The 11,369-nt window shown below is 34.7% G+C and overlaps 1 protein-coding gene and 2 non-coding genes across 3 annotated transcripts; all 3 read right to left on the bottom strand.

Moving 5' to 3' along the window:
• Positions 1 to 11: 11 nt before the first annotated feature.
• Positions 12 to 83, bottom strand: TRNAE-UUC (transfer RNA glutamic acid (anticodon UUC)). The gene has a single exon. It is a non-coding gene; the product is annotated as a tRNA-Glu (tRNA).
• A 5,815-nt stretch (positions 84 to 5,898) lies between these two features.
• Positions 5,899 to 5,970, bottom strand: TRNAE-UUC (transfer RNA glutamic acid (anticodon UUC)). The gene has a single exon. It is a non-coding gene; the product is annotated as a tRNA-Glu (tRNA).
• A 582-nt stretch (positions 5,971 to 6,552) lies between these two features.
• On the bottom strand, positions 6,553 to 11,083 carry LOC125497027 (sugar transporter ERD6-like 5). The gene is made up of 18 exons (XM_048643287.2): positions 10,807 to 11,083; positions 10,421 to 10,483; positions 10,201 to 10,290; positions 10,047 to 10,106; positions 9,877 to 9,942; positions 9,715 to 9,780; positions 9,484 to 9,559; positions 9,133 to 9,197; positions 8,918 to 9,010; positions 8,732 to 8,812; positions 8,537 to 8,621; positions 8,410 to 8,453; positions 8,280 to 8,342; positions 8,006 to 8,065; positions 7,815 to 7,868; positions 7,143 to 7,202; positions 6,943 to 7,057; positions 6,553 to 6,855 (listed from the first exon to the last, which is right to left on the bottom strand). Exons 1-18 carry the CDS (start codon positions 10,984 to 10,986, stop codon positions 6,737 to 6,739), a joined length of 1,440 nt encoding a protein of 479 aa, XP_048499244.1. The 5' UTR covers positions 10,987 to 11,083; the 3' UTR covers positions 6,553 to 6,736.
• Positions 11,084 to 11,369: the final 286 nt, after the last annotated feature.

Genomic DNA, 11,369 nt, shown 5'->3' with positions numbered 1-11,369 from the left:
AAAACAAAAAGTTCCGATGCCGGGAATCGAACCCGGGTCTCCTGGGTGAAAGCCAAATATCCTAACCGCTGGACGACATCGGATTTATTGTTCATTTATGATTTCAATTACATTTATACAGTTGATAATGCGATTTACAGATATTTTTTATTTCTATTGATAGTAATACTGTACTTGTTCCTGGCAAAAGACAATTACTTCATTCATTCCAAGAGCTGGCAATTATTCCATGGATGGATGAGTGGATTATTTACCCATTCACTCTAAATAAATGGGTAAAAACCTGTAATGAGGCAAGTGACAGACGGGTGGCAGGTGAAATGTGTGGTGGGCTAGGCGAATATGGGTAAGATCTTTTTAATCCATCACCCTTCCTATCACACACTTCATCCATCCACCCATATGACGTAGGAAGGTTAGCGGATAAGTTCGATGACGAAGTTCGTCAAAATAGCTTGAGATGATTTCTACTAATGAGGCGTCCGGAGTCCGATTGCTTATTATAATACCTTTCTGGAAGCAAAACGGGCCAACGAGTCAAACTCACTGCTATGTTGTGAGCTATAGGCTTTTTTTAAGCCATCCGAGTTCGTTTAGGGCCCGAAAATAGCATTTTAACTTGTTAGATCAAATGACATTATTCATTCATCAATTTTGACTCCAATTTATCGTCATTATATAAAGAAAAACATAGTCAAGTGAGACTTGTTAGATCGTCTCGATGCATACTATCAAATTATAACTTTTTAATATTTTTTACGTGTACACAACTAAAAATATTAATAATTAAAGAAGCGCATTGGGTTGCGTGAAAAAATAAATGTTTTATTTAAACATAAGGGAGGAAGTATAATATTTTATGAAATATACTATATATATTATGATTAGCATTTAATTTTTCCATGCAATAAAAATAAACAATTCATATTTAGTTACTTTGTTGTTAGTAGACAACTAAATTTTTATTTCTTAATTTTCTAAACTTGTTAAGTATACAAACTTTTTCTAGTATGATCCATTTTCCACCCGCTCCACTCGTTCCATCCGCAATTGAAGGTTGTGGTGAATATGGATGGAATTTTTGACAGGTGATGGATGGTGTGGATGGGATTTGGTTCGCGGGTGATGAGAAGGGGTTGAGGTACACCACACCCATTGCCAACCCATTGTCAGTCTTATAATCATTCCTAAGAAAAGAAAAAAATAATTACTCCTAATTACTTTCTTTAAATTTTTTTTATGTATTTTAAACTTCAATATTTTAAAAACCCTAGTCGTTATCCTTTTCTCTCTCTCTCCTCTTTTCTCACAAAACCCTTTAAAGGGGCATGATTATAAGAATAAATTGTTGAACATATGCAGTTTATGTTTTCAGTGGTTCGTTTTGATTAATAATTTGTCAATTTGATTTGAAGAATATGAGAGTGGATGGTTTAGAGTTGTAACTGAATTCAATTTTTATTCAGATCTTGTTGATTTTCGTTTTATGAATTTATATTTTATACTGTATTTTATAATTTCATATGTTCTTTATAATTTTGTGATGCTCAAATAAAAACAATATAACTTTGTAATTGTTTTTGGATATAATTAGAACTATGAAATGTAAAAAAAAAGGTGACAAGGGCTGCAGGCTTAAGCAAAAACCGCTGTCCTTTGTACAAGGAAGGGCTGCGATTTAGGCCTAAAACCGCAACCCTTCAGTATTGTCAAAGGGCTGCTACGACAAGGGCTGCTGGCCAAAAACGCAGCCCTTAAGGTTGTTTTGACCGTAGCCCTTGTGTTTTTTTCCACTAGTTATCATTATATTTAAAATTTTATGGTATAATTTGTAAACGGTAATATTACCGATGACGACAAAGTTAAAGCAATTGAAAAATGGCGTCGCGTGAGTGGAGACGCTAGCTTTACCCTCTTCCAAGACAAATGGCGCGCATTCGCTGGTCAGTCGAAATTTTTGTTTAAGAAGAAGGAGAAAAAGCTAGAGAAAGAGGGGAAAGCGTCTAAGAAAAGGGCGGGAGAGGGGATTTGATTGTTTTTTCCACTTGGCGTGCACTAGATGGTCCGATTTATTGGGAGGTTCCATTTTTATTGGCGTTCCCCAACTTTTGACTTTGGTGGGAAGGTTCTTTTTCCCATTTTTTCTCAAATGGGAAACCTAAATGCCCATCAATGTTGCTGCTCTAAACACTCTATTTTAAATCGTAGTCTGATACAACATTCTACGAGGGGTATAGCGATCTGATGTAGTTTTGATGTAGGATTAGAACTAATTCAACCGATTGTATGCAAATTACTGACAACTGTTGAAATCGCGCACAAAATCCTTTCAACAAATCAACCTTCAACCGGAGCTAGGGTCCAAACCCCATTAACACTGAAAGAAACCAAACTAATACACTCACCATGAGGGACTACAAAATCCATAAAGAGGACCAAAGTCATCACACATATGAGACTTATTGAAAGCAGCAAAAAAGTAAAAAAAAAAAGTATGAAAATAAACCAGAAACTGCAAAAATGTGAGAAAGAGGGGCTTACACAGACGAAAACATCCATGTTTTTAAAATAACGGATATTAACGTCGTTAGTCATTAAGGCCAAATTGATGTATTTGTCGAAAAGTGATGGGTATATGGTGAATTTAAAAAGTTGAAAGGATATACAATGCAAAAAAAAATTTCAAGGATATATGGTGAAAAAATCGTTTTCCTTTTGTCCTAATATGCCTCCTTACCCTTATATTGCAACTAATTTCGCACAAAGGTCAAAGAATGTATATTACCTTGACAACATTCTAAATCGCTAAATTGAAGTTATTATGAAATACTTGCACAAACCTTAGTCAAAATTATGCATGACTATTTAGCATATGACAATGACGTAGGCGATAATTTCATTCGTCTTATTGGTCCCCAACAAGTTGTAGATAGCGTAACATAGACATGATTTTAATGTTATATACACTATTTTGGTAAAGTTGTCATAGAAATGATGAATAACTACGATCTAGATCGAGCCAACTTGTATATAAACGAATACTTACATAAATTATTAAGAAAACGAATACTGACATAAATTATTAAAAAAACGAACACGATGTAAAATATGATAAAATAATTATGTTATTTCTTATCAAATTGTTAGAAATTTTATTTTAAATGACTTATTTTCCTCTAACTTGCAAATTTTTTCATCATATTATTTTTTTTGAAGGAGAAATTTCATTAATGGAAGGCCAAACGGCATCTACATACAATAGATATTAAAGAAAAACAAGATACAATCAAACAAGGTTAAATCAAATTCGTCTTCGAAAAAACTACAATGAACCAAATCGAGCAATATAACGCAGCCCCCTTGTATTTGCTGAATCAAACAGCTATTGATGAGGAAGTCTATCATTCTGACAGAGTTTGGGAAGAACAATCTTGATCGAGCCATGTTTACCACATCCGAGATTCCATACTAACAACTCCCATATGGGAGACGGAGATCTTCACAGCAAAGAGTACTAAAAATCATAAAGAGATACTAATTTATTCAACAAAAATAAAAATGGAAAATAAAAGAGGGAGAGGGGCTTACCATGGATGAAAACATCCATAGCAGCCCCCTAACTGATGAAGAAAGGGTAAGAGAGGCTAGGGTTTAGAGAGAAAAAGAGAGAGGGGGGGGGGGGGGGGAAGGGAGCGGCACCTTTTACAATCTAAAACTAGTTATTAGGCCCGGGCTATGCCCCGGGTAAGAAATTTTCATTTATTAATATTATACTTTAAAATAATATTAAATATCACTTGGTCTAGTGGTTAAGACTTAAATATATAACCTTGAGGTCATGAGTTCAAACCTTGTGCTATGCAATTTTAGGTTTTTTTTATTGTATGCAGATTATTACATGGAGTAAAATGCTTTAGGGAGAGCGCCACGTGGCACCGTTCCACATTTAGGAACGCCTTTTAATATATTAGTATAGATTTTGCCGCGATAACCATCTAACCACATTTATCATATTATTATTTATTAATAATGTTATTAGTTAAAACAATTCATATCTTCCTTTTCAGTTATAGTTTTTTATTTCTTACAAAGAATTCAACTATAATTTATAAAGATCGAGTTAAGTACACAGGAGGGTACTCAACTTTGATAAAAGTTTCAGTTAAGGTACTGAACTTTCAAAAGTTCCAGTTAAGGTACTCAAAATGGATGTCTGTTAACTTAAGGTACTAAACTTTGGTTTGTACCGTTAACATCCCCAAAAATAAAAGAAAAATGTGACATGGCATTAATTAAAAAGAAAAAGTGACATCACATTAATTATAAAAATTTCACTCTTTTCTCTCTCCTCTGATTCACCACCTTCTTTTCTCTCTCCTCTTATTCCTCAACTTCTTTTTACTTTTTACTTTTTACTACTTTTATTTCAACAATCTAATAAAGCAACTGAGTCAAACTTTAGTTAAATCTTAATTCTGACTAAATTATTTACTTAATTCACCAGCAAAATACAATAGATTTTCCTCTCCCTCCCTAGATTTCATTAATATAAATAATTTTGAAGTTTGCATATGGACAAGTTTAACTCAGGATAACTACAAAATTACTGGTCTTATGTAGGTTATACTTATTCAACAACTAGAATTTTGATATATCTAGAATACTTAACTTTCAACATTTCATTACATCATCGAACTTCAAGGACAATTCTTTTTAAAACTTCTGACTTCATTTGAGATAGTGCTTTAAGGTAAGTTGATAACTTCATTGATTAATCTGGAAGGCCATCTTTGAAAAACTACTTCTCTCCTTGAATAAGTAATCCAAGAAGACAAAATAAAATAACCAAACTTTATTCCTATCTCCATCAAACCAACAACCTTCTTCAAAACTCTGAAATGAAGATGAAGCTCTGTGTTCAATCTTATTGCTTCATCATCTTTCCTTTGATTCAACTCCTTAGATTCATCAAGGCTGATGAATACGAAGATTGCTCAGGGCAGTTTTTGTGTGGAAATATAAACATAAGCTACTCTTTCTATGACGACGAAAACCTCCCAGAACACTGTGGCTATCCTGGCTTTAGAGTCAATTGCAACGGTGAATATGGTTATCCAGAGATATCATCAGTTACAACATCGTCAAGGAGATACCTTCTTCTGCAGATGGATGCAAATCTAAATAATATCTCTGTTTTTCAAGAAAAATTATGGGACGGTCCCTGCTCTGAGAACTTGTATAATACCACCTTAAACACAACCCTTTTTAACTTCGTACAAACAGTTGAGAACGTTACCCTATACTACGAATAATGGAGGAGGTGATGAGATTGATGGTGGAAATTAAGGTTAAACTAAAGTTTGACTCAGTTGCTTTACTAAATTGTTGAAAATAAAAGTAGTAAAAAGTAAAAAGAGGGTGAGGAACAAGAGGAGAGAGAAAAGAAGATGGTGAATCAGAGGAGAGAGAAAAGAGTTTGAAATTTTTATAATTAATGTGATGTCAGCTTTTTCTTTTTAATTAATGCCATGTCACATTTTTCTTTTATTTTTGGGATATTAACGGTACAAACCAAAGTTTAGTACCTTAAGTTAAGAGACATCCATTTTGAGTACCTTAACTGGAACTTTTGAAAGTTCAGTACCTTAACTGAAACTTTTATCAAAGTTGAGTACCCTCCTGTGTACTTAACTCTATAAAGATCTGATTGAACTTTTAAAGAGGATCCCACAACTAACTGTTCATCAAAATATCCATAGATTAAAAACATATAGCACCGAAAAAAAAAAATACATCAATTAAAGTTTCAAAGAAGAGTTCCTTATTAGCTTCGTGTTCCAAAAGATGTCACATCATCCTCAAAAGTCAAAACAATATGAATAATTTTATACCAAAAAGTTCCGATGCCGGGAATCGAACCCGGGTCTCCTGGGTGAAAGCCAGATATCCTAACCGCTGGACGACATCGGATTTGATGAAATGATCTGCATTATAGAACATCATATAAAAAATCGAATCAAATTAATCTCCCCTCAACAACAAACTGCTGATAAACAATGATGAAATTAAGAGGTTTAGGGAGGAAGAAAGTGAGATAAGCCATTGTTGGCTTAGTTGAGAGCTCGAAGAGCTAGAGAGAGAATTGAGTACAATGACTACATTTTTATCATTGATAAGTGGTTAATGAATTATTACATCAACTAAGCTATATATACTACAAGCTAATAACAAGATACAAAGTACTTCCTATATAACAAAACACTTGCTAAACTATAATCTCCAATAAACAAGTTGCTCTATTTTTAGAAAAACAAATCCCTCAAAATCAGTCCGAATCATGTTGTGTAAATGCCATTAACGAAAGAAGAGAAATTTGAGTGAGAGTAAGGGACGAAACTATTGGATAATATTATATGTAAAGGGATAATATTATATTGTAAAGGGTAGAAGGGTACTTTCATAGTAATAGGTCTGTATTATATACACTATATATATTGAATGCCAGGTTAACCTACAATAGGTTAACACACAATTATTCCCACACTTGTACAGAAACTAATTGTTCGATTACATTTCATTCATTTATCCAACTTGGGATGCTGCCCATTACATAAAGAGAGCAAGAATAAGGGTGCTAATCGAGTTGAGTAACAAAATATCATTTTCGCTAGGCAGCAAACTTCTTCTCTACAACAAGGGAGTACAATTTACATAATTATTATGATCCCACGTAGTTTCACTTGTAACTTATTAGTTCTTGTATTTCCTCCAATGTTCGGCCCTTTGTCTCCGGGACTAATTTTGCCACGAATAGTAGTGAGAAAACATTTACACACGTAAATACGAAAAATGTACCTGAAAACAAACCCAAAAAAAAGCGTGTCATATAACCTATAAATCATGTCATATATCTATAAAATTACAAGTGACATATTTATTCACCAGAGGAGCTCCACTGCATCATGAAGTTAAATGTGTAGGTGACAATCCAGGAACTTGAGAAGCTCACAACAGTTGCTAAGCTTCCAGCTGCTCCTTTTATGTTTATAGGGAATATCTGAAAGCACATATAGTTTATCTTATCAATGAATATCATAAAACAAATTTAATCAGGATGTTTGCATCAGTTAAAATACACATACCTCTGACATTATAACAAATGGTACCCCTCCCATTCCCACTGGATAAGTTGCGGCGAATATCTGAAGTAAAACATTAGAAAGATTCTGGTTACAGATGTGCACAAATACTGTCAACTTAACGTAAAGATTGAGCTTATAACATTGGAGATAGGAAGTGTGATTCATGATTACAGGCTAGTTAAATTGAGTTGCATAGCAAGCTTATCATGCCTATAGGTTCAAGGCTTTTTTTATCTGTTATGTACTAGTGAAAGTTCATTTGTAGATTACAGATTACATATTCTCCCATCTGTCTTTTTCCCTGGCCTCCATTTCATTTCTTAGGGAAAAGTAATTTACAATTGTGTTTTTCTCTTGGAAACTAGTATTTATCATGGAAAATCAATTTTCACCAAAAATGCTTTCTGTCTAGTGTCTAACTAGCCTTGGTTAGAGAGAAAAGCGAATAATAAATGGAGCAGAGATGGATGGGATATAGGAGGATGAAGGTTGGTGATAGGGAACATAACATTCGTTCGTTTATAAAGTAGAATCTTCTCCATAAATATTTTCCGCCATTCACAAACCAAGGAAAGGAAAATGGCAAAAGTGTTTTCCTCTTAACTAAACACAAAAACAACTATGGGGTTAAATCAGAATAATGAAGGGAAGTTTGTAAGGAAAGCCTTGTACCAATATTCCGATGAGGGCGAGATAGGGACTGAAATTTGTCATCCAACCATGTGCCTGTGCATCAAACATGATATATATAAGAAAGGGAACAGAAAGTGGGAACTAGCATACACTGAATACCCTGAATTTAACATTAGAGAAGAGGCACGTCTTGTTTTTGGGGTGCGAAGTAGAGGGAAATGGAAACAGACCTTTAAGAAGAAGGATGAAGCCACAAAGAGGCAAGCTGTTGCCATCCCTGCTGCAGAAAACTATGAACACAAACATTACATTGCATACTCGCAGATGATTGTATCATATTGTCTGACCTAGCCAGACTATTGTTAGCTGAACAAAAATCAATGGAAGTAATGAAGAGTTTGTCTCTGGAAAACTTATACAGAAATACTGAAAAGTTGAGCAAAATGCACGAGTGCATGACTGTGTCAGATGCTCTAACAAAAGAAGAGCTGATCGATAACTCACCAGTAGAAGTGGTCGCCTTCCATACTTGTCCATCAAAAACACACCAAGAGCAGTGGTTGGGAGCTGCAGAGGTTGAGGGTTATATATAAATCAGAGAAAATACAGAATGAAACACAGAAGTCAGATATACCTGGATAAGAGCCATAGCTATAGTCCCTATAGTTCCTGAAAATCCTGCCAAGATTGAAGACTAAAATGTCAGTATGTGATGAACTTTAGTTTCATATTGTTTTCACTTGCAATTGTGACTAACTTACTAGCCGATTCAAAGAGTGCAGTTGCATAAAATAGAATTGCATTTGTCCCGCCAAATCCAGCTAGTGCCATGAGCCCAAGACATACCTGGAACATATTTAATCTGACTGTAAACTATGTACATAGAACTACTTATATTTTACTTCTATGAAGGTATGTGATATGAAGAATAAAATAGTTGCAACTTTTGAGCTTACAATGAGTGCATAAGCATATTTCACTCGGAACAAATTGAAGAAATTATCGTTTGAGATACTTTCAACAGCTTCCGTGTACTCCTGCAAGACAGTATAGACACTATATCTTAGTTAATTACTCAAAAGTACAGGTTAGAAAAATTTTCATGTTTTACTAGCATGAAGGCCAATGGCTTAGATTTTTACTTTAATTCCAGCTGCTTCTTGAGATATATCTATGTTCTTTCCCCTAAGACGTCTCAAAGCTACTTCATAGACGTATTCAGAACTGGACTTCACCTGCAAGATAGAGTTTATCATCTCGAACATTAGAATTTAGTTGTATCTCTTCCACTTGTGTACTCGCTCCCCAACTTTTATCACTTAGCATCCTCAATAAACCTTGGATTAACATAACTTACCAACCATCTTGGAGACTCTGGAATGAAGCATAATCCTAAAAGTTGAATCAGGCATGGAATAGTACCTAAAAAAATAATGATATAACTAGATTATTCTGTGAATCACTAGTTAAAAAAACCTTTTACACTACCCAAAGATTGCTGTAGGCCTAACGAGAATCGCCTCAACTGAAGTTCAATCAACACAAGATCAAAGTTGTTGAGGTGGGATAACATAAGCTGGTTGGATCCGCGTCAATAAGGCCCAATAAGTCTGCCTCTTTATGAACATTTTTTTATCGGTGAACATGAAATATGAATGTGGGATAATAAAGCAAGGTTCAAAATCAAAATCAAGATCAAAGAGCTTACCAATTAAAGCTAAGACGCGCCAGCTAGTGATAAGCCCAACAAGGAAAGCAGTTGCGATTCCACAACCTAACATTAACTGCAAAGCACAAGGATTAGGTGCATAAGTAAGCATCTCCATGGGAAAGTATTTTTCATGAAAAATCATTCATTGAGAATGTTCTGTCTAAACATATAAACAGAGCCTTAAATCATTCCCCAGTATCCACTGGGTTTGTAAATGATTAATGTTACCTGATGGAGAAGCACTGATCCCCCTCGATAATTCTTTGGTGTTATTTCTGCTATATAAACAGGAACCTGTTCCACATTCATATATGTAATTATTACATTATATATCTATTTCTCTGTACACCAATATTAGTTTTTCCACAAAGTTTCACTATAAAAGCTTACCACATAAGAAATGATGCCGCATGCAAAACCAAGAGTTAGTCTACCAATATCAAGAAATCCGGTACCCTACAGTTGCAAGTGAACTACTTATGTCACTCAAACAATTGACCATAAAAACCAAATTTCAAGGCATACTACTAGCATACGATGGAATAACAACAAAATACAACCTGTGTATATACTACAGAAAGCCACCCACCAATGCTAAGTATGCTTGATATCCCCATTGTCTGCATCAAGAGTTGATCAGAAGAGACAACAGTTAGAAAGGAAGCTAAACAGTCAGAGTGGTCAGACATCATGGAGGCAGTAAAAGACTCTTACACCACGGCGACCAATGGCATCAGCTAATTTTCCAGATACTAGCGCACCTAACAGTCCTCCAACTGTCAGTATTGATCCGAAAAGCGAATACTGCAGCGAGTAAACAAAGTAATTAGGCCTGATATATAGCACCAAGAATTCTGTTTTGTGAAAGAAGAAACAGTTTTTATGGCGGCTATAAGCAGAGAGGTAAAATTATGTATTAGTTCAACCAATTCACCTCTGCAGTAGTAAGGCACAAGTCTTTGAGGATTGCTGACTGAACAGGGGAAGAGTAGCCCGCCTACAGCAATAGGAAAATGCTATATTAGTCGGCTACAACAACAGGAAAATGCTAGAATATAATGACTTCGATATGTATTTCATTTTATACTTATGGTTTTTGGTTGATCTTCAAAAGTGACAAATTCTTACACACATGACAACACACCTGAGTGTACCTAGAACTAGCTAAATTCAAACTGCTGCTACATAAATTGTGCACATAGCGCGATATCCATGCAAGTGTTGCACGCTAATCTAACAGTCCTATAACGTTATTTAGCACCAACAATCTAAATAATGTAACTAGCCATGTGTTAAGAGTGATATAGCCAAGAGACTTACAGCAAAACCGCAAACGAAAGAGCCAGAAACTGCTGTGAAGATGCTGTATATGAGAATAGATGTTATATCTCTGTAGGATTTTTCAGTAGCTGTTAATTCCACTCCCTCATCTACTTTAATCAAAAGTAGCTCTTTCTTATCCTCCATAACATCACCATTAAACTTCATTTTGCTACACATTATTAGTTGATGTTTAGACTAGATGATTTGATCTTTGGAGGTTTAAGGTATAGCACCATTCAACAATAATATATAGCCATATAGGAGTAGATAGGGAAGATATCATTCATTATATACAGATGTGTAAGGTATCTTGATTGATTATACTCCTTTTGTTCGAATTACTCCTCCGTCCTCTATTAGTTTACCCCTTTATTTTGCACAGAGTTTTAGGAGAAATAGAAACTATTATTTTATATTAAAGTTGAATGTATGTGTGATGAAAAGTTTGTGGTCCCATTCCAAAAACAGCAAAAAAAAGAAATGGGTAAACTAATAAGGGACATCCTTAAAAAGAATACGGGTAAACTAATAGAGGACGGAGGGAATAAATGAGCAAACCA

The sequence above is a fragment of the Beta vulgaris genome, chromosome 4 (assembly GCF_026745355.1).
Source record: "Beta vulgaris subsp. vulgaris cultivar EL10 chromosome 4, EL10.2, whole genome shotgun sequence".
Lineage (NCBI taxonomy): Eukaryota > Viridiplantae > Streptophyta > Magnoliopsida > Caryophyllales > Amaranthaceae > Beta > Beta vulgaris.
Note: the sequence above shows the minus strand (reverse complement) of the source record. Positions and strands in the feature narration are given on the sequence as shown.

Bases quoted from the DNA above. Each gene is read 5' to 3' on its own strand.
- LOC125497027 (XM_048643287.2), bottom strand. From the start codon at position 10,986: ATGTGTAGCAAAATGAAGTTTAATGGTGATGTTATGGAGGATAAGAAA. The intron at 8,622-8,731 runs GTAAGCTCAAAA...AATATGTTCCAG, and splicing joins AATATGCTTATGCACTCATT to GTATGTCTTGGGCTCATGGC. The intron at 7,058-7,142 runs GTATGTGTATTT...ATGTGCTTTCAG, and splicing joins CATTTGTTATAATGTCAGAG to ATATTCCCTATAAACATAAA.